General features: G+C 54.2%; 1 protein-coding gene across 2 annotated transcripts; it reads right to left on the bottom strand.

The window, feature by feature from the left end:
• Positions 1 to 853: 853 nt before the first annotated feature.
• On the bottom strand, positions 854 to 24,048 carry ASIC1 (acid sensing ion channel subunit 1). 2 transcript variants are annotated; one of them, XM_031462593.2, is made up of 12 exons: positions 23,965 to 24,048; positions 22,741 to 23,118; positions 21,981 to 22,176; positions 6,678 to 6,828; positions 5,924 to 6,051; positions 5,478 to 5,628; positions 5,043 to 5,099; positions 4,422 to 4,575; positions 3,899 to 3,990; positions 3,313 to 3,392; positions 3,115 to 3,219; positions 854 to 2,959 (listed from the first exon to the last, which is right to left on the bottom strand). In XM_031462593.2, exons 2-12 carry the CDS (start codon positions 23,100 to 23,102, stop codon positions 2,855 to 2,857), a joined length of 1,581 nt encoding a protein of 526 aa, XP_031318453.2. In that variant the 5' UTR covers positions 23,103 to 23,118; positions 23,965 to 24,048; the 3' UTR covers positions 854 to 2,854. The 2 variants fall into 2 exon arrangements, with proteins under 2 accessions (XP_031318453.2, XP_064347036.1); XM_064490966.1 differs by lacking the exons at positions 21,981 to 22,176; positions 22,741 to 23,118; positions 23,965 to 24,048 and adding an exon at positions 9,412 to 10,075.

Here is a 24,048-nt window from a genome sequence, read left to right as displayed (position 1 = left end):
GCCGGCCCGCCGGCACGGGAGACTCAGGCCAGCGAGACTGTGGGCTAGAGGGGGGGCGACAGCGGAAAAGGCGTGCTGACCACTCCCTCCAACCTTCACAGTCCGGGAGGGAAAACCACCGAGAAGAGCTCTGGGCTAGAGAGGCCCTGTGAGCGGGCGCCCCCAGGCCGGCGGGAGGAAGACAAGGACTTGGAAAGGGGGACCAGGGCACCATCCCAACGCTCTGGTGAAGACGGTAGTGGAGTAATTAACTGCTTCGTCTTGGCGCACTGCGTTTAGCTTTCCATAGCGCTTGATTGCTTTTCGTTTCCTTCTCTTCCTGCTCAAAGCCCAGAGGGCTGAATAGGAGAATGCACAGTTTATTCCATTTTACGAACAGGAGAGGTGAACTCAAGAGAGTAAATGACTTGGCAAAGTTAACCAACAAGTTAGCAGTAAAGCTGAAGCCTAGAATCCAGATCTGGCTCGTAGCCCGGAGCTCATTCCACAGATAAAGTGCCTCAGTAACCACCGCAGGCGACAACTTCAACCCAACTTTTCCCCTGACCTTAAACCTAACCTGCTTCCAGATTTTAAGTTTATTATGAATTTTGACCCTGCCCCATCTCCAAAGAATCTTTTGTACTAGGACTTCTCTTTGGGATCTTTGTTGCCTTTGACCTTTTCCTCTTTCCCTGCTCAGTGGTTCAAACCATTCCTGGTGTGATAGCCTGTCCCATCCCAGGAGGACCCCACTTACTCCCGCCCACTTACTCCTCCCTTGATTGGCCACAAGTCAAGCTCAGCTCTAGGCACTTTTAGTGGGAAGAGCTAAATACTATTCAAATAAGAGAAGAATGACACTGAAGAGGAGTTGGTTGAAACCCAGTTTATTAGACCAGAGGCATGCGTCACCCACAGCCCTGCCTGCTGTTTCCCATCCAGTGCACACCGTTTGGCCTTGCTCCTGCTTCCCTCCAGAGAGGTCTGATCTCTAAGGAACTCCCAGGAACCAAGAGTTCCCAAAGATCCTATAGCCTAACTCTACCTCCAGGCCAATGCACAGGTGGCCTGCCACAGGTCTTGTTCTGGGGTTAGCTGGACAAGAAGGCCAGAGAAGGGGCAGGGCTCTGGTGTGGGAGGAGTGCCTGGTGGACAGGGCATGGCAGGTCCTCTACCTTACCGGTTTCTCATTAAGGTAGGAAGGGAGGGACAGACAGTGGAGCTTTCAACTTCCCCTCTAGGCATGTCTCTTTCCTCCCACTACCAAACCGTACCTTACCAGAAAATATAAGTAGTGGGCTTGGGTATTAGGTGAGCAAACGGGCCTGGGCACCCCAAAAGGGGGAAAGGCCACTGACTGAAAACCTCAGCCTCTGCCTGTCAGCACCCCACTACTTCAGCTGAAGGAGTCACCAACCCACAGCTCCCTTTGTCTCTGCCATCCTTGACTTAGTGTGCAGAGCGGATCTCCATCCCATGGGTGGGGGTTCTTTCTGTACAACCCCCTTTCCTGGGGAGGCCACAGTCAGCCAGGCAAAGGACATTGGGGTGGGTGGAGCAGGGGAGGGAATGTTAAGGCTGCAGGGAGGGTACAGGGTACCTAGGGTGTGGGGAAAGGGTGAGGCCAGAAAGAGGCAGAGCTTGTAATTCACAGCTTCCTTTATGTCGCCACCGAGACAGTGCGAAGGTTACAATGCGCGTGTCGTCTCCTTGTGCTTCTTAGAGGGATGTATGTACACAGTACAGACACCAGGGGAGAGTCCAACTCTTTATACAGGCGAAGGCATTCAGAGACCAGGAGGAGGTGGAAACACAGAAAAGGGAGCTTGGGGTGGGAAGATGGTTCTTAGAGACAAGAGGAGGTGGGATAGAGACAGAGTCAGGGGAAAGTATATACAGAGATATAGCAATATAGAGTCTGTATCATATAGAAATAGAAAATGCAGATGAGGTTGTTGAGAGGAGCAAATGAAGTTTCAGAAGGGGACTTGGGAGAGTTCCATAAGAAAATTTATGGATGTGGCCCTCTGCAGGGACCCCTGGGAGAGGGACCAGTGAGGTTAGGCACTAGTGCCCCTCTCCCTGAGCTGGAAGCCAACCAGCTGGATCTTTTATGGAATGGTAGAGGAGGGCCGCCTCTTGAGATGTATTTGCAGCAGCTCTGGGGTGGGGGTGATCTTGTAGGTATCAAGATGTGGCCTACAGCACCAGGGCCATATCTTGTCCCCATCTCCACTTCTTCAGGGGATCCCCCACCCCCACCTCCCTAGAGACTTCACACTGTGTGAGGTGGTGAGGGGGAGGGGGGAAGTGACATGGACTAGGGTTCCTGCCTGGAGACTTGGGGTTGGGGGAGTCACTGGGCTGACAGGGTCTCTTAAGGCTGGGCAAGCCCCTCCCACTAGCCCTCCCCTTCAAGGTACATTCTCTGGTTTGGGGCCAAAATTCCAGACCCCGAGGATCCCCCTCCAACCCCTACTGGGAGGGGGCTTTGGTGACTGGTGGCAGCAGAATGTAGGTGGACACTCAGATGACAGCCAGACAGACAGACAGAATTTAGGCTGGGAGCTGTGGGAGGCAGCATGGAGCAGAGAGGGGCAGCCTGAGGTCACTTGCCCCATTCTCTCTTCTTAGTTTCTGTTTTAGATTAGTTTTGTTTGAAAAAAAAAAAATGGGAATAGAGGCAGGGAGAGGACTCTATGGTCAAGACTCCTTCCTCACCACAGACAAGAGGAAAGGACTGCCTGGGAGTAGGGGGCTGCCTTGGAAGCAGGGAGTAAGTCCCCAGGATAGATGTGAGAGGGCAGCTGGGGCCCCCCATTGCTCTCCTAGCCCTCCTCATCTAGGCCTTTGGTACAGTGGCCTGCGGGACTCAGCAGGTAAAGTCCTCAAAAGTGCCTCGGGCCGGATGGTGAGGTAGGATGTTGGCAGCATACGTCATCCCGGCAGGATGGCCCCGGAGGCTCTCACACGGGTTCTGGGGGAACGGCACAGGACAGGGACTGGTTATCGGAAGGGCCACAGGTGGTGCTGGGGCATGGGGGAGGCAAAGGAGAAAAGGTGGCAAGGGGGATGGTCCTAGGGTGGTCGGGGAAGGGATAGGGCCGGAGGGCGCCCCTCTTGCTCCCTCACGTGTCTTTTGACGTCATCCAGGCTGAGGGCCACGCCCTTGTCCGTGCTGGTCCTTTTGGCCTCCTTCTGGCACTTCCCTCGTCTGCACAGCTTGTGTTTAATGACCTGGGAGGGAGGTGGGGGAGCGGGGGTGGGTGGGCAGGCTGGAACCCCGCCCCTTCCTGGGTCCCCGCCCAGGCGCCCCCCGCCCCCCCTTACCTCGTAAGCATAGTCAAAGAGCTCCAGCACCGTGAGGATGCTGGCCCCGATGAACAGCCCCATCTGGCCCCCAATGTCACCTATGGGGTGAGCACAAGGAGGTCAGTGGGGTCAAGACAGTGGGAGCGACAGAGCTCACTGGGACAGGGACAGGCAAGTCGTATTTACAAAAGGACTGACAACCTTCATTACAGAAGGAGCACAGAAGTGATTCTGTGTGTTGGATTTTTTTTCTTCTTTATGCTTTTCTCCATTTTTCTACTTTTCTAAAATGAACTGGTATTATTCAGAAAAAGTAACTGTTTGCAAAATACCCCAACACTCTTATTCTCTGGGAAATTTTTCAAGGGCATATGAAATAGTCTCCCATTTGTCCCCAGTTGTGCCTGTCTCTTTCACTTTGCCCTAAGAGAAGGCTCAGTACTCTCCCCCACCACATACCAAGACAACAGAGTTTGGGGGAAGGCCCCTGGGGCTGGCAGGGGAGGAGACCTTGGAGGACAGAGGTAAGCAGCCTGATTTGGGTGGCAGGGTGTCACACCATGTCCACAGCATGGGGAGGGAACAGGTGCCATCAGCAGCTCACCCAGGAGCCCTGCAATCTCATAGGCTTTCTTCTGCTCAATGGTCTCATAGTTGAGGACTTCAAAGAAAATGTCCAGTACCAGGATGTTCTCCCTGCAAAGGGGTTGGGAGAGGAGACCTCAGTTCAAGTCACATCTCTGTCCCTTACTAGCTGGGTGACCTTAGCAAGTTATCTTCTCTGAATCTCAGTCCCCATATCCATAAGACGAGATGCTGATGGGATACCTGCCTTTTAAAGTTGTTGTGAGGATTAAATGTGATGGTATAACTGAAAAGACACTCTGCACACCAGCAATTGTGAGGTGATCCCAGTTACAGCAGTGAGGATGGAGACAGAGGAGGAAAGAGAAAGAGGCACTTCCCCTGTTTGTTCTGGTTTGGTCTTCCCTCCATGCCCACCCCAGATTCTGGTTGCCTTCTCCATATTATCTCAATTTGCTTCTGTCTGCTGGTCTCCATCAGAGCCTGCCCATACTCAAGGATCCAGTCCCAACCCAAGGATCCAACACAGTCAGAGCCCTTACCCTATGTACTGCTCAGATTTGTTGAACTTCTTGGCCAGGTACTTGGCTGACGCTTTGCTGGGGATCTTGACCATGGACAGCTCCTTGCCATAACGGGTCAAGTTGCAGGGCATTTCACACACACAGTACTCCTGGTCCTTCTCCACCAGGAAGTCTGTGCCAGCCAGGCGAGAGGTGCTAATTGAGTGGTGCCCCTCTGCCAGCACCTTCCCAACACACACATCCTGGCCCTGCCAAAAGGAACCCTGGGCCCTCTTCTCTTTTTTTGACTTTTCCTTCATCTCAGCCCTTTGCCTGCCTGTGCTGATCCGCACCCAGCCTCCCCACAGATATTTCTTAATCCTATATCTCATTCTCTCAGGGCCCTCTGGGGTCAACCAGCTGGGGTGCTGATGAGAGCAGGTGAGAGCCACCCCTCCCAGATGACCCCTGTTCATTTTTCATAGGGGCCAATAAAAGGTGCTATTTCCAGCATCGCTAAAGTCAGATATAGGAGAGTTCAGGTGAAGCCTGATCCAGGAGTTATTTGAAGCTTCTAGGAGCTTGCTTTGAAACCCCTATGCATATGGCTGGCAGCACCTCCTTCCCTCCCCCTGGACTTCCCGGGACAGGGAAGCTCACCTAGAGCAGGATCTGCACACTCCTTGTACTGCTCTGGAGTGCAGTATGGGGCATCCCCTATAGAGGAGAAAAGACAGTGGTGCAGGATGGAGATTAAAGGGGTCTTGTGACAGTGGTAGTACGAAAGGCCTAGAAGCTGGAGGCTGGGAGAGGATGGAAGGATAGGAATAGTTAGTCCCCAGTCTGTCCTGGATGTGACCCACCCCCTAGGCCATCCATCCTGGACCCTTCTCACCCATCCCTATGGGTCCAGGCAGGAACTGAGGTCAGAGAGGCAAGAGCCATATGGGTACAGACTGAGGCTAGAACTGGAGTGGGGAGGAGCCAGCTGGTCTTGCTTGTACAGTGGCATAAGGTTGATACACATGGGGAGCTGGTCAGGGGCAGTGCAGGCTGAGGGGCCCCAGGACCCTGTTTGGAACTTTGGAGCCTGACCTGGCATGTGCACCATGCGACAGTTACAGTTCTCCACCAGGTAACGTGTCTCACAGTCAATGCGGCAGGCGGTAATGCTGTAGGAGTCGAAGAAATCCAAGTCCATGGTAACAGCTTTGCAGGTGCCCCAGGGCGGGGGCAGGTAGATGAGCTGCTGGGAGAGCCGGGGAGCTGGGGGGTGTGGGGACTTCTCCCCAAGTCACCTTGATGGACTTCTCTGACAAGACGCAGAACTCAGGAGTTCTGCCCCCTCTCCCTCTGCAGCCTCTGAGGGTCTCAGAGTTTACAGAGCATTCCCGTCCATTAGAACATTCATGCTTTTGACTAGTCAGATGGCTACCCAGGCCCTCGCTCACCTGGCCGTCCCAATACTGATGGCCCTCCACGCCATCTTGACACCCCCAACCCCGACCCTGGGTGGGACCAGCCTCCTGTGGCCCTCTCACCCGCTGCTCTTGGCAGGCCACAAAGGTCTGGAACCCTGGGGCTACGCCAAAGCCCAGCTGGTCAATGAAGGGAGGTTCATCCTGACTGTGGATCTGCACTTTGATGCCTGCTTCAAATGACGTCTCATCTATGGAAATAAGAGGGGTCTGTGTTGGGAGGGCTTCGTACTCCCTAACCTCCTTCAGAGCCGAGGGCATCCTACCTCTCCTGAGAGAACCAAACCATACGCTCGGGCTGGGGGAAGGTAGTTAGTCCAGGGGCCCTACCCATCCCCAGCCTCCTTCTGGATTCACCAGCCCCATGCTGCCCTGATGAGCCCTGCAGCCTACACACTTTTTTCTTACCTGGTTTCAGCTATGCATCTTGCGGTTTCAAATTCTTTCTATCTCAGACGTTCTCTATTTCTCCCCCTCCTTTCCTCCCTTCTCCCCCACCTCTCTCTGCCCCAAGGCCCCTGAGACCAGACAGACGGCAGGCAGCCCAAGAAGAGAGGGAGTTATTTATAGAGTGAGTGGCGGCCACGGATGGAAAGGGATGGCTGGTTACCTTGGAGAGTAACTGAGCCGGGAAGGGGGAGCTGGAGAAATGTGAGTGTGACAGGCAGGTAGAGTCGGAGATGGAGATGGCGAGCTGCTGGGAGGAAGCGGGGAAGAGCCCAGATCCTGCCCCGGGCCCACAGGAGAGCCCAGGAGTCCCCTGGCAGAGGCTGAGCCCCGGAGCCATGGGGAGGGGCCCCTGAGAGAGGTGACATACCGGTCTCCCCCCATACGGGCAGGTATTCATCCTGCTGGATGTCCAGCATGATTTCCAGCCCATTGCCTGTCCCACCCTTCATCGTCTTCAGCCGTGGACGCCCATCTCGGCCAGAGTTGAACGTGTAGCATTTTCCATACCGTGTGAAGACCTGGTAGGGGCAGAGTGGAGAGCCTGAGAGTCCTGCCAGCACCCCCTGCCCAGCAAGGACTGACTCTGGACCCCTCCAGCTGGTGGAGTCTCAACCCTTCAGGAATGACCCCTCCTGAGCAGCCCATTCTCCATTTGTCCTCTTTCCTGCCCATTCCCGTCCCTTTGCCCTGCTCTGTGCCCTGGAAAGCTGATCCCTGTGGGGTGCACCGCCTGTGCTCCTTTGCCACCTCGATGGGCTTTGGGTTGGGTTTGACCAATGGGAGGGATCAGTAAAGGATCAGAGGAAAGAAGGAGGGAGAGATCAGGGTATTTATCTGTGAGTGTTCTGGTGGTGACTTAGACCCTCCATGACTACAAATCCTGCTGAGAGGGCTCCCTGCAGAGCCCTGTTGCCTCCTTGTGCTCCTTGAGCCTGAATATGACAATTTCCCACTATTTCTAGGTGCCTCAGCCCCCCTCGTTGGTTTCCTTAACTCTGCCTACAGCTCTATAAACAGCCCCTTTGTTAAAGTCTTTTCAGTTAAACTATCCAAGTGGTAATCTTTTCCCTGCTGGGACCCTAACATCCATGCCTCCTTCATCTGGATCCTATCACTGACATACCCTTGGTCCCTCCTTGGACCCCTCTTCACGGGCCCAGGGCCTTCTGAGACAGACCTTCTCTTCTCCTGGGATTTCACCCCAGGCACCTGAAAGCCTGCTCTCCCTGAGCCCAGGCTAAGCTTTTTAGTTCACTCTGGCCACTAGACCCTTTTGCCCATCATTATTCCATTATCACCAGAACCTGAAAGTAGACCCAGTTGCCATGAACATCCAGGACCTGGCATGTTTGGCAATGCTTGTGTGGAACTACGAGGGCTGCAGAAGAGATCTAAGCCCTGGGGCAGTCCCCGCACCTCATGCCGCAGAGCAGCCGTTATTGCAGCTCTGATTACACAGCTACAGAGAGAAGAGTGAACCAATTCTTTACGGCCTTTTCCCTGCAGCCTCCCAGAATGCCTCCAAGTTCCCACAAATGGGTGAGTGTGCTTTTACTACTGCTAGATGGTGACAAAGTCCACAAAGCAAGTCATAAGGTAAGCACAGACACAGCGCACAGAAAGAGAGACAGAGTGTCAGGCTAGACTGGAGCAGATGGTGGGAGGGGGGGTTGTGGATGTTACTAGGCAATAGAGTCCTTGCCCTCTTCCCCCTTCCTGTAACAGCCTCCTCCCCCCACCTCTGGAAGAGAAAACAAGAGCTCTCCGCAATTTTGTGGGTGAGGTCCAGACACGAGGTAGAGAGAAAACTCCTAATCCCCCAGCCCCACTACCAGGTTTTGTGGCATTTAGCCACAGACTCCAGACTGGACACACACCCATGCTTACCCTCTACCTGGGGATGCGAGGGACTCCCAGTGGCTGAAGCGGGCTGGGAGCTGCAGCCCTGCGCTGCTCACAGGGCTGTGCCACTGACTGGTGTACTGCTGCTGCCACCTGGTGGTTCTGCAGGAGAAGTGTCTACTCTACCCTTAGGTCCTGAGGAAGCAGGGTTGACCCCTTCCTTGTCCCATGTTCCTCTGTCGCCCAGCCTGAGGCCCAGTAGCCAAAACCTCCAGGTCCCTGTCTGTCTGCAGTCATCCCACTATGCACTAATATTATGTCACCCACCTCCCCCTGCTCTAGAGAGGAGGTGAGGGACTGAGAGACGGGTGTGTGGGGAGGGAAGACCTGGCATCTGGCACCTGGAGGGGACAGGAGAGGAGTCAGGCCAGACAGAACTGATAGCAGAACTGGGGAGAGGACAGCGTGCCCCTTGGTCCTCCTACAGGGAAGGCCCGAGACCCTCCTAATGAGGGCTTCCCTGGGAAGAGGGTCCCTGGCCACACAGACTGGGGGGAAGTGGGGAGGATTTAGAGGAGGCCTGTTATCCTCCCTCAGACACACACACACACACACACACACACACACACACACACACACACACACACACAGTAGGAGGAGCACAGGAAGACCACAAGAGGATACAGTGAAGTCCCTGCTGTAGGAGCTGCTGACAGGGGTGTGGAGAGCAGAGGAGAGGGATATCCCCACCCCTCTGCCTCCCTTCCACACCCTCCTGCACCTCCAGAGACCAGGCGGCACCTGTCCCAGTTTCAGTCCAGGGGTGATAGTCCAAATCGTTAAGACCAGGCATAAAAACCTACCATCAGATCAAAGGCTGACCTCAGAGACAGAGTAAGGTCCTGACCCTGAGGATCACAGGGCAGTCTGGGAAAGGGCTGGAGATGCTGGAGGATATTTAGGCAGACACCAGGGGCCTCAGGGCAGCAACTAATTACCAACTATGTGTTTCAAGTTCTAACAGGGGGAACAGTACTGGCCCAGTTGTGGAAATAGCAGGCCAGCTCCAGACTCTGGGGCTCCCAGGTGAGCCCTGACCAGGCCTCTCTGCGGCATGTCACAGAGGGTGGGTGGTCCAGGTGCGATCTGTGAGGGGCAGAACAGCCACCAGCCCCAGTCCCCACCCCAGGAGGTGACAGTCAGGGAGAGCCATGGCAGACACTGTTGGGGGGCCATGCTGGGCAGGGGCCCCCACTCACCACTGAGAAGTTGTGAGGGCCACAGGGCCCCCCGCAGTAGGAGCAATAGAGCAGCATGTCCTCCAGCCGGTGGCAGGAGCGATTGTAGAAGCGGTGCAGGTTGAAGGGCTCCCCAGAGAAGGCCTCGGGCCCCGGCGGGGCAAGGGGCACCCCGGGGTCATCACTTTCATCCAGCCCCAGCATGGGGGCCAGGTAGAGCAAGTCAGGGTAGCTGAGCTGGGACAGCCGCACAGCATTGGTGTTGCAGAGGGTGACCGCCGGGAAGGCCAGCTCCGTGGTGGCCACTTCGTCTAGCAGAGTCACATGTGGGTAGCTGAGGTAATAGGCAACTCGATCCCCTACCTGACACAGAAAGGCGCCCAGTGCCAGGACAAAGGCCACTGCCCACAGGGCCTGCCGCGGCCCTGGACCCCCCTCCACAAAGACGTGGCTGGCGCCATGGAGGGTGCAGCTATTGGCGAAGGCCACTAAGTCCGTCGGTGAATCCCCCTTTCCAAACTCCTTCCTCTCTGTCTCCTTTTCCTTCTCTTCTTCCTCTTCTGACTCTGAGTTGTCCCGCTGTTGCCGCTGGTGGGGACCCCAAACATCTCCCAAGGGCCCCGGGACCTCCTCTCCAGAGGAGAATGACACAGAACAGAATATCTGGATGGGCATCTTCTCCAGGGCCTTCCTGGCACTGGGGGGTTGGCAGGAGAAGGGGAAGGAGATGTGATCCTAGGCAGGGTCCGGCAGGGCCAGCCACCCAGTCCTCTTGCCAGGTCTCTGCTGCCCAGCTGGCCGTCCTCCCTCACCAGGCCCTTGGTGGCTGTGTGGCTGAGCTGGGGGCGGGGCATGGAGAGGAGAGGAGGACCAGCCTGCCCTGCCTGGGAGGGCGGTATCTGAACTGATGAATAATGGATGGCGGTGGGAAAGGGAGGCTGATGGAGAGGAGGGGGGCCAGAGCCCCTTTCTGGTCACCAGCTCCAGCAGGACAGGGAGAATCAAGGATGGAGTGGAAACCCTGGAAAAGCCCAGAGGCTCCTGGTACCCACCTCTCCGGGTGAGATGGGACCTAGCAGAAGCCTTTGCTCTCACTACAATGACGACTTCAACCAGCAACTGTTTCTGCCCCTCCCCCAAGACACACACACTCAGGCTCCCTCTCATCCCATCTGCCCCTCAAGTCCCTGAGCCTCCTCTCCCTCATTCTCACCTGGTCCAGTCATTCCTCTGAGTTACCTGAGCCCCTACACTCTCTTGGCACCTCTAATTGAAACCTAAATTCTTCTCCAATCCCCCTAACTCATAATCTCCACAATTATTTCATTGACCACCCAATTCTCTCAATACACCCTTACACCCCAGATCCCCTCTGATTACTTCTTTGAACCTCAGTCCTCTTCCAAGCACTGTGCTGACCCCAACTTACTTTCAGTTACTTCTTGAACCCCTAATTGCCCTGAACCCCTAATCATTCCCTTGACCTCAAATTTCCCTCCAGCCGTCCCTGTCACCATTTATCCTCTCTCCACCCCCTGACCCCTGGCTCTTCCAGTCAGCACCCTCCCCCATGCTGAGCTGCACTTCAGTCACTTTCCCATCCTCCACTCACTCTCTTCTGTGGCTTGCGGGGCAGCCCAGGTTCCATTAGAAGAGGTCTCTCACTGACCACAGACTCATTTATGGCTACTTCCCGGCACTGGGGGAGGGACCCTGTCTCTTACAGCTGAAAATCTTCCTGGCAGATCACCACTCCCCTTCCCAGCTTACCACCCTCAACAGTCCAGGAGAGCAGTTCGAGGAATTCTCTTTCGGTGGGTGGAAGAAACTGAGATCAGAACAGAGACAGGCTCCTGGGTCAGGCAGAGAGTGTGGGGCACCAACCTGGAGTACCCCCAAACCCTCAGCCTCGCAGATGCCCCCAGCCCCTCAGTCTCTGAGGCTCCCTTTGCTCCAATTCATCAGTCCCTGTCCCCAGGCCCCCGGCCGCTTCATGTGCTCTGATTACCCAGGGCCACTGGTTGAGGAACTTGAGCCACCAGTCAAGTCTCCAGGGCCTAGAAGGTGACCTGAGGGGAGGAGAAGAAGGGAGGGAGGGAGGTGGAGTGTGTTAACCCTCCCTCTGCAGGGCTGGAGGAGCAGTGGGGCTTGGACAGTCTCCTCGGGCCTTTCCAGTCCTTAACCATCCCACAGCCCCGAGTTCCTTCCCCCTCCTTTTCTTCCCTCCCTCCCTGCTTCCCCACATCTCCCCTCCTCCATCTGCATGCAGAGACCCTGGAGTGTGTTGGGGATGCCAGGCAGGGTGCCAGGTTCTAGTGGAACTGACTGATGTGGGACCTTTGGCCTCAGCTTTGCTGCCAGGGACACAGAGGCCCCAGAAGAAGAGCAGCCTTAGAGATATGGCCCCTCTCCATCCCTATGCCCTTGCCCTCAGACTGGCCTACTCCTCTTTTGCCTTAACAACTGCCTCCCAACTGGTCTCCCTAACTCCCCGCCTCCTTGCAGTTTTTCCTCCACCTTTAGTCCATGCTATGTAATTCTTACCTTTCTTCTGCTTAAAGACATCTCTCACTCCCCAGTGCCTCTTGGTAAAATACAGTGCTCTCCACCCTGGACCTACAAGGTCTTGGCAACTTACCCTCCAGTCTCACCTCCCCACTCCTCCTCCTCTACCGCACCCAGACCAGCACCCAGCATCCAGCCACTGTGTCCTCCTATTCCAGATACACTAGGCTCATCCACAGTTCCATACCTTCCCTGGACTCCATCTGGAGATTTTCTACTCATTTTTCAAGACCCTACTCACATGTTACCTCCTCCAAGAAGCCTTTCCTGACTCGACAGGTCATAGTTAGTGCCCCACCCAGGGAGCACCCAGGGTCCAGTTCTGCTCAAGTCCCTTCGGGCATGAGTGGTGATCTGTAGCTCCTTAAGGACAGGAACTGTGAGAATGAAAGCGCTGGACTCAGGGACCACGTGGAGAAATAGGAGCCGAAAAAGACCAGGAACACCCAGGGCAGCCAGAGGTTTAAGTCCCTGCAGAGAGGAGAGACCTTCCACCTTCAGCTGTTGTCCTTGGGCTTCTCCTGTGTGAATCCGTGGGTTCCTTTTCTGTCTCCTGTCCCGTGTGCATTTCCTTCCTGCCTATCAGACCTCAGCTGTTGGAGGGCTTGGCATATCCCCAGGATGCGTTTCAGAGGTGAGTTCCAGACTTGGGTTGAGGGGTGGGGCCCGAAGGCTTGGGCTAGGGAAGCTGCAGCTGCCCATGCGTTCCACACCCACTAGAGGGCGTTGCTCCCCTCCTCCAGCCTTCCTGGAAGGGGAAGTAGACTGGACTTCCAGAGGGAAGAAATTAAGGCAGGGAAGCTCCTAGTGTGCGGTCTCACCAGACTGAAGGGCACACACACCTAGGACAGCTTGAGGACAGCAAATCTGGTATGGCTGGACACTTCTTCCCCGACACTGACATAAAGACCCACACTGCACACCTACACATCACTATGTGGAGACACACAGCCCTCTTGTGGGCAGTGAACACACACACACACACACACACACACACACACACACACGAACTGCTCTTCCTCCCTCCTCCATTCTCTTAACATTCTCTCCTACTTCATCTGGTTCCAGTAGACAAGTCCACATTTTTCACAGTAATGGGGAGGTGAGGAAAGTATTAAGCAGCCCACGCAGACCCCTGAGCATACACAGAGGGTCCCAGGAGAAGTGCCCAGGCAGACACACTTGCAGAACAAGCTCAGTTCTGAACCCTCTGTCCAAGGATGAGACCCTTCCCCATGTCCCTTCCTACCCAGTACCTCTCTTAAGCTGTGTGTGGCCACTCAGTGGTTTCTGACTTTCTCCACATCTTTCTGAACTCCCCCCACCCCTTACATTCATGCTTTTCAGCTGATGTCTCATGGGATCCGTACACAACCTGGTGAAATAAGCAGGTTTGAGTAACTTCACTCCATGTGACAAATGAGGAAACTGAGGCACGATGACATGGAGAGCAAGTAGTGAGACTAGAAGTAGGGCATCCCTCTCTAAACCCCTTCCTTCCTCTCCATCCTGTCACTTACCCGCCACTTATTTACTGAGTGTCTCCATGCTGAGGACACAGGAGAACAGATAAAGGACTGGGCTCCTGCCCTGGTGGAGCTTACTATCTGGGGGGAGATGGCCATTGGCTTTTAAAAATCAAAAAAATAAATATTTAATTACAAACTCTGATAAATGCTATGAAAAAAAATATGGTTCCCTGGGGGTGAATGACAGGGAGTCTGACCCAGCCTGGGGAATCCAGGAAGGCTTCTCTGAGGAAGTGATGTTTGCAATGCAATCTAAAGAATAAGGAGGAGAAAGTAAGTAAAGGTCTGTGGTGCACATGGGGGGGGGGCGGTATTCCAGAGAACAGAGTCGTGCAAAGGCCCTGAGGGGACAGCTGGGAGGAGAAAGAGGATGTGGCTGGAGAGAAGGCAGGACCAGACCCCTTAGGGCCTTGAAGGCCAGGTAAAGATTCTGGTCCCATTTCCCATGGAAGGATTTCAAGCAATGAGAGCAGTGTTTTGAAGAGACCACCCTGGAAGACCCTGAGGGGTTCCAAAAGATCTGCTGGGAAGCAATTGCCACAGTCCAGGGGACATATGGAGTGGTGGGGCGGCCTGGAACGGGGGATAGAGCAGAGATGTTTAGGAAGCAACACTGGCACACCTGTTAAGGGAAGTGAGGGAGGCAGAGTGTCAGGGATGATTTCTACTGTGCATGAGTGAGCGAATGGCTCACTAGCTCAGGAGCACAAGCACAGGATGGGTTTGGGAGCTAAGATGATGAATTTGGCTTTGCACGTGCAGGTTTCCTGAAGCCGTGGGGACATCCAAGTGGAGATGCCAAGTGAGAAACTGGCCACTGGGGCTGATGCTAAGAGGAGAGAGTTTGGGCCGAGACATACATTTGGAAGTTGTTGGTGTGTAGCTGGCAATTAAAGTCACGAGTGAAGATGAGACTGCCCAAGAACAGAGTATAAAGTTTTTTTAAAAAGATAGATAGAAAAAAGGCCTTATTTGGCAGTGTCTACTAAAGCTAAACAGAATCCTAACCTGTGACTTAACCTCTGCTCCTAGTTATATACCCAAGAGAAATAAGTGCGTATGTCAGCCAAAAGACACCAACAGGAATGTTCATAGTAGTTTTATTTACAACAGCCCAAAACTAGTAACCATCCAAATGTCCAGCAAGAGCAGAATGGATTTTTTTTTTAAAAAAGCGTGCTATACTTATATAGTGAGATACTACACAGCACTGAAAAAGAACTAATTACTGCTACATATGAGACTGAATCTCACAGATATAATCATGAGCAAAAGACGACAGACACGGGGGAGGGTATAGCTCAGTGGTAAAGTGCATGCTCAGCATGCACAAGGTTCTGGGTTCAATCCCCAGTGCCTCTACTAAAAATAAACAAACAAATAAAATAGAATAAATAAATAAACCTAATGACCCCCCCCCAAAAAAGGACAGACACAAAAATGTATATACTGTGTGGAGGATACATATAGTCCAGGAAGTTCGAGAACTGATAATAATTGTCTATACTGACAGAAGTCAGAATGGCAGTTAACTCTTGTGTGGTAGCATTGACTTGGAAAGGGCCTGAAGGAACTTTCTGGGGCACTGGAAATGTTTTACACTTTTATACTAATGTAAATACCTACTGATGTAATACGTAAAATTTCACATTGTAATATACACCAATGTAAAAATATACTAATGAAAAATTCATCACACTAGACCATTAAATCACAGCTTCATGATTTAAAAAAAGAGGAATGCTTGGAGTTGAGACTTGAGAAGCGCCAATATTTAATGGCCAAGAGGAATAGGATGAACTGGCAAAGAGACAGAAGGAGGAAAACCAAGACAGTATGGTTGTCAGAAAAGAGAATCAGGCCAAAAAGAGGCGGTGGTCAACCATTCTGAATGTTTTTTGAGAGCTCAGGGACAAGAAAATGTTTGCAGGTTTTGGAAACATGGAGGTCATTAGTGGCCTTAGCGACAACCATTTTGGTGAAGTGCTGGGGCCAGGGGAGGAAGGTGGCCTGGAGAGGATTAGAGAGTGAGGCAGAGATGAGAAAATGGAGACTCTGGAACACATACATCACTTTTAAGAATTCTGTCTGAGAAAAGAAGCGGAGAGATCGTATGGGAGCTGGAAGGGACTATGGAGGTGAGAGATGTTTGTTTTGGGGATTTTATCTTAACCTAAAGCCTGATACATAGTAAGTGATCAATACACGTGAGCTGTCATTATAGCCATGCATTTTAAGATGGGAGAATCTTAAGCATGTTTCAGTATCCACGGAAAGGTTCCGCTGGACAGGGAGAGACTGACTATAAAGGAGGGAGATCAGATGGAAAGAAGAGGTTGAGATTTCAGCCTAGGTAAGATGGATGTTTCCCTCAGGGGGTGGGGACCCAGAGGAGAGGGCAGATTTTGTGGATGCTTCTATCTTCTCTGTGAAGCAGGAGGCAAGGTCATCTGCTGAGGGTGAGAGAGGGGCAAGCAGGGGTGTCGGTTTGAGAAAAGTGGAGAAATTTACAGTAATCACTGGGGAGAGCAAGTTGACCAGGAAAACACAATGGGGTTGCCAGGCAGCACTGGAGGCCCATTTAAGGATGCTGATTTTGAACACAATGTGATTCCAAGCTGGCCTGTCGTGTGACTTCCTCTGATAGAGCCTGGTGGAGGAAGCAAGTTGTAGGTACATCGAAGGTTGGGACTTGGCCAAACGGTGCACTGAAGTGCCAGAGGAGTCAAAAGACTTGGTGTCCTCAACCCGAGGCTGGGTGTCTTCTCTTTTGCACCTCTTCTTTCCCTTCCTGCCTCACCACACTGCTTCTTTACAGAGCATGGGCAGCTGGACAGCAGGCACCCTTCTCTGCCACACACACTCCCGTTCCTATGGTCACACACAAAGAACCTCAGCTCAGAAGATCTGAAGTCAAGGTTCCACTCTGGCATTTACTAGCTGTGTGACCTCAGGTAAGTCACATAACACCTCTGAGCCTCAGTTTCCTCATTTTTCAAATGAAGATATTAACATCTTCCTGCCCCCGAAATTATGAGGATCATAGGAGCTAAAGGGAATTTATAAATAGCAAGGCATGACTGAAAGAGATTAATTTTGCTGGTATGTGCTCCACCTGTGACCAGGGGTTTGCCTGCACACAAGCTCTCTCCCACAGCCACAGGAAGCAAGCTGCGTGTGCCCCCACGCACATCCGCCCATGTCCCCCTCACACCCTAGTCCACGTCCACGTTGTCCTACTCTCAGACACGCGCACCGAGGTGCACACGTGTGCTGGCACACCTGGGGCACACATGCAGTGCGTGGTGAGGAAGCCTCAGTTGGCTGCTGTCCATGGTCAAGGCCACTGCAGCAGTCTCTCCCCTAGGGATGCTCCCAGCCTGGGGAGGCGACCCACTAATAAAAGACACACAACACTTGCTACACAGCCCAACCTCCCAGGCCTCCCGGAAGCCACATCGAGAGGGTGCAGATGAGAGGAGTGAGAAAGGGTTTTCTTTACAAAAACTCATAGGAGCTCGGAAACCTAGACGTGGAGGGTCCTCATCTCTGGCACGTGACTCCCTGCTCCAAAGCCCTGCAGCTCCCTTTAGTACCACCTCCACACTCACTGGGTACTGCAGGTGATTCTAAGCTCCCTGAGGGCAGGGACAGGGTCTGATGTCCAGCACGGGGCCTGGCACTTCCCAGGGTCTCTGTCAGGAATGAATCCAATGGAGTTTGACTCTCCCAACCCCTGCCCCTTATGCCTAATAATGTCTCCCTCACCATCCCCCAAGAATTGAAATTGCCTTCCACAAAATGGAAGCATGTTCGCAAGCAACCTCTACCCGCCGCAGAAACGTTCGGACCTCCCCACAGGCCTCCCCCTCTGCTTCCTGGACACACACCGGGTGAAGCAGCCCCCCCCACCGCCGAGTTCTCCGCAGACTGGGGCAGGAGAAAGCCCAGGCTTGGAAGCCCTGCTCCTCTCCAGCCCTCCACTTCCGGCTCTGTCCCCAGAGGCACTTACTGACATCAATTCCCTATTACTTTAGCCAACAGCCTGAGATCAATTAACTTATAGAAGCCTCTTAGCTGACAGCAATCTGGGAGAGGGGCGGAGTCAGAAATGGCAAAGGATGGAGGGAAGGAGAGGAAAGAGGTGAGAGAGGAAACTGAGTTACCCAAGGGATGTTTGTGAGTGTGTGTGTTCCTGCGTGAGAGAGAGGGAGAGAGACCCAACTGAAGGGTGCCCTGGATTCTTGCAGCTGGCTCTACTCTAGTCTCCCTCCCAGTTTCAGGCATATCTGAGGGAGGGAGGGAGGGAGAGATGGGAAGGATAAGGCTAGAGGAGGTATCCAAGAACACCTAGGGCGGGCTGCCCCTCTTCCAAAAGCCTCTTGCTCCAGCCTCTCCTGCCCCTCTGCAATCCGTGCATGCTCCCCTGTCCGCACCCCCCACCACAAAGACCGCTGGGCCTCTGGGTAGGGTAGCCCAATGGCCCTCCTTCCTCTCTCGGTGCATAGCAGTCAGGGCAAGGCTTCTCCCTCTGCAGCCCCCCCACCCCCTCCCTAGCTGGAGGGAACAGACTTGGGTAGTAAGGTCAGGTCAGGCCCCTGCCAGGGACTCCTGGTCTGAGCTGCTGTGGGGTGGTGTGGGGGGTGAGGGGTGTCAGTGAAGGGGCAGAGCCAGCTCAGGGATAAGGAAGCTCCCATCACTAGGGCTGGCTCTCCCTGGGACCTGCCATCCCTGGCTCTGCTTGTTTTAAGACCTCTCCCTCCACCCTCTGGGTCCCAGGATCACTCATCTTTTATAACAGCATCTCACCACCCCCAGGTGCTCCAGAAGATTCTTGTCCCCCTCCAGAAACTTGGGGGATTTCTGTGCCCACCCCTCTCACTTAACCTCTCCTTTGGGAGATCCCTGCCCCTACTCCAGGGTCCCCTCAAGGATTCTTGTCCCCCTAACCTTTGTCCCCAAATTCCATCCCGTCCTGAGAGAATATTGTCCGACTGCACACCCACCCCTGAGGTTTCCATTCTCTGCACTCCCGATTCCTTCTCTTGCAGGGTCCAGAAATGAATTCCCACTTCTCTCTGCCCCAGGCAAAGGCTCTGGGTCTCAGCTGGAGGAGGAGGATGGCATAGGGCAGACTGGGCCACCATCTGCCAGCCCCCTCCCCTTGATGCTGTTCAGCATTCTAGCCACATCGGCGCTCCCACTGCCAGGGACAGATAAGGTGCAGCTGGAGGCTGGCACCAGCTGCAACTGTGCTCACTCCCCCGGCCCCCATCCAGCCACCAGCAGACAGCTGCGGCCCCCTGGCCCCCTCCATGGAACTCCTGCCCTGCCTTGGCCTGACTGGCCTTAAGATGGGGTGGGAGAGTGGAGTCTCAGACCCTGTTGCCCTGGCAACCAAGCACCCCACCAGGAAGGGAAAGAGAAGGCCAGGGAACAGGAGACCTGTAAGTGGATCTTTGGTAGCTCTTTTGGTGGCTCGGGAGACAGTGACTGAGTCCTACCCAACCAGGCTGCCGTGGGATACTCTCCCCATCACCCTCTGCCTCTTTAGTCCCAAAGGGTTTCTGAACCAATTTCTCCCAGATTTAGCCCATGTTCCCCCCACTCTCCCAAGCTGACTCAGCCACAGCTGGGGAATGGACCTGGTCAAACAGTCTGTGACCACCAGGCCATGCCTTGAGGTTGGCTGGATTCAGAAGCACATCTGGGAGGAATGCTTGTCCTTGCAGACCCCCTACCAGGGGAACTGAGGACTCTAAGGGACCAGAGGATGCCCTTTCTATGCCCCCTGCACTGTCCTCCAGGAGCAGGGCTCCTGTTGTTGGATGAGGGTTGCCCTTGGAACCTACAGAAGAGATCACATGTGCTCGTGCACACTAGCTGGCCTTGGGTCCTCAGTTGAGAAACTCTGCTCTCAAGGCAGCAGAAGATGCCAAGATGGTCTCCCCTAGGCTCTGACCCAATAGACAGATCTGTAAGTGCCTCATCTGTCCAGGGGCTAGACACACGCCTCTTGGCCTAGCAGAGACCAGCAAGGGTGGAGAGGCAGATGTTAACTACAGGACCAAAGAGAGGAGGGAGAAGGTGGAGCACCAGACAAGGAGTGTCTGTGCCTGTTAGGACCAGGGAGCTGGGGGAGAGTGCCAGCGCCTTTCTTCTCTACCAGGGAGATGTCCGACATGGACTCAGAAGCAGACTCCCATCTGTGTAGGAACATCCCCATGGGCAAAGTGGAAAGGGGCTGGCAGGGAGGTCCACCTAAGAGGGCAGAAGAAAGGAGGTATGAGAGGTTTGGGTCCAGCTAGATTCATGGTTAGGTCTTTGAAACAGCAAAAACTTGGTCCTCCCTGACAACCCAGAACCAAGAAGTTTCAGTGTTGGGACTGCAGGCTCCTAGCCATGTATTCCTCCCTCATCAAGAGGAAGAACTCAAGTTGCTCCAGAACTTAGTGAACCAATCATATCTCCATCTGACTGCTTAGGGTTGTCCCCTGAGGCAACACGGACCAATCACATTTCAGCATCTTCATTTCCATGAGCCAAACATGTCTTAGCATCATCACTTCAAATCTTTCTGGACATGAGGACAAATGGAACCTCAATTGTACAGTTTCTTTTTTTCTTCTTCAAATTTACACTTTCTATGAATTAATTGTACCCCTACTTTGTGCCTTAGCACCTTCCCAGGTTGAGCCAAGCAATTTCCTTCCTCATCCAAACACTGCAAGCCATTCAACCTAAAGAGTTTTCTCTGTCTTTCTTGATGGTCCCTCCTGCTTGTGTGCTGGGTATACTGGAGAGGAGGGGGGCTCTGGCTTTCACGTCCACCTTCACCTACTGTTCTACTACCCTTGGGAATGTAGTTGGTGAGCCTGGGAGCCCTTTGGACTTGGGCTCTGGGGAATCCAGGCCTCTCCTGTTTTGAGGAAGGAAAAGTGGAAAGAAAATGGTTCCTGCATCACACTAAGCTCTCTATGAGCTTGGCTAAGCAAAAACTGTGGTCATGGAACCTTTGTCCAGCGGGATTGACAAAGGCCCATGAAACTGGTCTCAGAGCAGGGCTTAAAGAGATTGGGAAGTCTTATGTAACCTCAGCAGGGAAAAACCAAGCATGACCATGGCTCCAACCTTTCTACAGAAACAAATGCAGTTCATGCTCCCATAATGCTAAGGAGGAAGCAAGCAAGTGTGGGAGAACATGGGCAGGGAGAAAACGGGAGGATCAAAGAGTGGAGAATCCGGGGCAGGCATGGAGAGCAAGGGAGTCCTAGGGGAGACCACGTTTTCAAGAGCAATGGCTAAGAACTGAAAGTGGACGTGATGACTCCAGGGTTAGCAATATTAATGGAAAGAGCACACTACACTGGGATTTAACAAGACATGAGTTCTAATCGTGAGACTGTCACTAACTGGCTATGTGAGCTCGGGCAGCTCATCCACCTCTCTGTCTCAGCTTGTGCACATGTGAAATAGAGCTAATATGACTATTTACCCTGGGGGATTGAAGGAGAGCCTAGAAAGCATTCTGAAGATTTCCAAGCATCATCCTCACATTTGGTATTATTTTTCATACATGGCTCCAGGTCCTCTGGTCCCTTTCTAGACTCTGTCTGATTCTAACCGCCCAGGAATCTGTATAACTTGCCCAAGATCACCTGTCACAAGAGATGCCAGTCAGGTCCCCTAACCCTCCCTGGGGTGCTAGCTTTGAGGCAGCCCCAGGTATGTGGGGGTGGGGGGTGAGTATCTGTGGGCATCTCCATTTTAAGAAGCAAAGAGAGTCTCCAGTTCAGCCATGACTGTGTTCCCCAAATCATCTCTCCTTCCCCAGACCCTGACTCTGTGGGCTAGAACAGGGGGAACCCAACCAGACAGTATGCATGTGTATGTGTGTGTGTGTAATGGTTGGGGGTCGGGTGTGGCACAGAGAGAAATGACTGTCCAGCTATTTAAAAGAAAGCTTCCCTTACTTCCCATATTTCACAGTGCTTCTCAAACTTTAATCCAGATCACCTGGGGATCTTGTTAAAATGCAGATTCTGATTCATTAGGTCTGGGAAGTGGGATGGCAAAGTCCTGTATTTCTTTCAAGCTCTCAGGAGATGGTCCTCGGACATCATTTTGAGTAACAGGGCTGCAGCTTATCCGCTACCCACCCCCTAGCTCTAACACCTGTGGCCCAGAATGTAAGCTTGATGGGGCCTGGGCCCTGCCAGGCTCTGTGTGTGTGTGCGTGTGTATGCGTGCGTGCAGTGCACATGCACTTGTGTGTGCTTGTATGCAAACCTGTGCACTGTGGGCTCTCTTTCCTGCTATCACGGACACAAGGCTGAGGCTGAGCAAATGTGTCCCTGAGCTGAACAAAGTCTACTCCCGCCAGAAGCAAACCCCAAGGACACACAACTTCCTCCCCAGAAACCCGCTGGCTCCTAGTCTCCTCCTCTTCTGGGGGCCGGCTGACTCACACCCCACACAGCCAGGGGACTCACTCACCACCTTGAAGTCCTCTGCGCTGCAGACCTCCCCCCTGAAGTGGCAGGAGAGCAGCATGTCTCGAATATCGTGCCCTGCACGGTCGTAGAACTCGCGCATATTGAAGGGCTTGGGCTTGAAGCTGCGGAAGTTGGCCTTGTCCTGCAGTATCTCCAGCTGCTTTTCATCTGCCATCTGTGTGTCCGGTATCTCATACCTGGAGCCCCGGGGTCCAGTAGGAACTTCAGTTCCTGCCTTCATTTGGCCTCCAATGTCCCACACCCAACCTCAGGGGGGAGGGCAGCATCCAGCCCTGGGCAGAGGCATGGAAGGAGAGCTGGGCATGTCTAGAAGACCTGCCCCGTGCGGTCTGAGAAGACAGAGGATGTGCAGTGGCTGCCCCGGGCTGGGCATCTGAACACATGGGTGAGGGTGGGGTGGGCAGAGAGATCAGGGCAGGAACTATGGCTTTTATACTATAGTTTATACCCTTTAAAGATGGTTCACCCCCATCCTCCAAGTGAGGAGAAAATGGAGACATAGTGGCAGGAGGGTGGGAAAAGTTCACTCCAGAGAGGGTAAGAGAGGGAGATGACGTCTCGCAGCTCAGAGCTGTTCTGAACTGTGCTGGCATCAGAGATTGGATGCCCTTAATTGAGTGCTCTGCAGTACCCCAATTCCTCGGCTGTCAGTGGCAGGTTTAGGGGGGGCTGTATGGTGGGTTAGAGAGGAGACACCCTAACGGGATGGCTGGGAGCCGGGATGGGTGGGAGCCACCCACCTGTTGTTGAGCAAGGCAAGCAGCTCCCCAGCGTGGTACAGGTCGTTCTTGGAGACTTGGCTAAAGCGGAACTCGTTGAGATTGCACAGCGTGACAGCAGGGAAGGTGAGCTGGGAGGCAGCTACCTCGTCGAGCTTGGTGACGTGGTGGTAGTGGAAGTAGTACTGCACACGCTCGGTGCACACACACAGCAGCACAGCCAGTGAGCCCAGGAAGCACAGGGCCCAGAGCGCCCGCTTCAGAGACAGCCGCTCGTAGGAGAAGATGTGGGCCAGGCCGTGCAGCGTGGAGCTGCTGGCGAAGGCCTGGATGCTCACCGGCTGGACGCCACCCACCTCCTCCTCCTCAGCCTTCAGTTCCATCCTGGCTGAGGGGATCCTGGGGGAAGAGGGGTGGGGGAGTCTGTCAATGTCCTGGGATGAGAGTACACATGGCATCCCTCCAAATGTGTCCATCCGGAATCCCCATCTCCAGAGGTCACTGCCTCTGGGGAAGAAGACGTCTCTGGTGTGCAAGCCCAGAGGTGGCTGGCTGGGGGACACACTCCCAGAAGAGGGTTCCTCCAAGTGCAGGGACTAGGGGTCAGCTCAGGCCAAAAGAATGCTGGCCCAGGGAAGCTTCCCAGGCAAGGGGAGACCCCAGATGTAGTCATCCGAGGACGAGAGGGAAGTCCCAGTGTTCCCACAGGCAAGGCACAGGAGTTCCCTCCAGATGTGGGGTCACTCTGGGACAGGAATGTCCACCCCATCCTGGAGACGAAAACTCCCCCAGATGGGCTGAACCCTGAGTCAGGAGTTCCTGGTCAGAGGTGTCCCCAGGACTGGACTTTGGCCCCTGTGAGCTAAACGTGGGCCAGAACACCCCCCTCCCAGGGAACTGGGGAGGGGCCCAGCCTTAGTCCTCACCTGCGGGCGTCTCCAGTTCTCAAAAGGCGCAGGCTGTGTGTGTGCATGTTTGGGGTGGGGGGTGGAGGGCAGCCCGAGGTGGATGCACAGAGGTGGGGGGGCGCGGTTCCCTATGACAGCGCGCAGTCCCCGCCCCGGACGCAACCTCCCCCCCTCCAAGTCTAGCTTCTCGACGCAGCCAGATCCCCTGCTCGGCCCCCGCCCCCCTCCCAAGCCAGCGAGCCGCCCCAGCAGCTGGGAAAAGCGAGAGGGGAGTAAAGTCCCGGCTTCGGGGCGCTGGGGAGTCCCGCAGCCAAAGGCTGGGGGATCGGAGACCCACCTGAGGGGGGCTTCGGGAACCCAGCAATCGGCGGCGGGTCCTGGGGCGCGGGGCAGGACGCGGGCTCAGCGCCGAGCCGCGGAG

This window comes from Camelus dromedarius, chromosome 11 (genome assembly GCF_036321535.1).
Source record: "Camelus dromedarius isolate mCamDro1 chromosome 11, mCamDro1.pat, whole genome shotgun sequence".
Taxonomy (NCBI): domain Eukaryota; kingdom Metazoa; phylum Chordata; class Mammalia; order Artiodactyla; family Camelidae; genus Camelus; species Camelus dromedarius.
The sequence above is the reverse complement of the archived record's forward strand: the minus strand, read 5'-3'. Positions and strand labels throughout refer to the sequence as shown.

Bases quoted from the DNA above. Each gene is read 5' to 3' on its own strand.
- ASIC1 (XM_064490966.1), bottom strand. From the start codon at position 10,065: ATGCCCATCCAGATATTCTGTTCTGTGTCATTCTCCTCTGGAGAGGAG. The intron at 5,100-5,477 runs GTCAGGCTCCAA...TCTCCTCTATAG, and splicing joins TCGCATGGTGCACATGCCAG to GGGATGCCCCATACTGCACT. The intron at 4,576-5,042 runs GTGAGCTTCCCT...TGGCTGGCACAG, and splicing joins GTGTGCAGATCCTGCTCTAG to ACTTCCTGGTGGAGAAGGAC.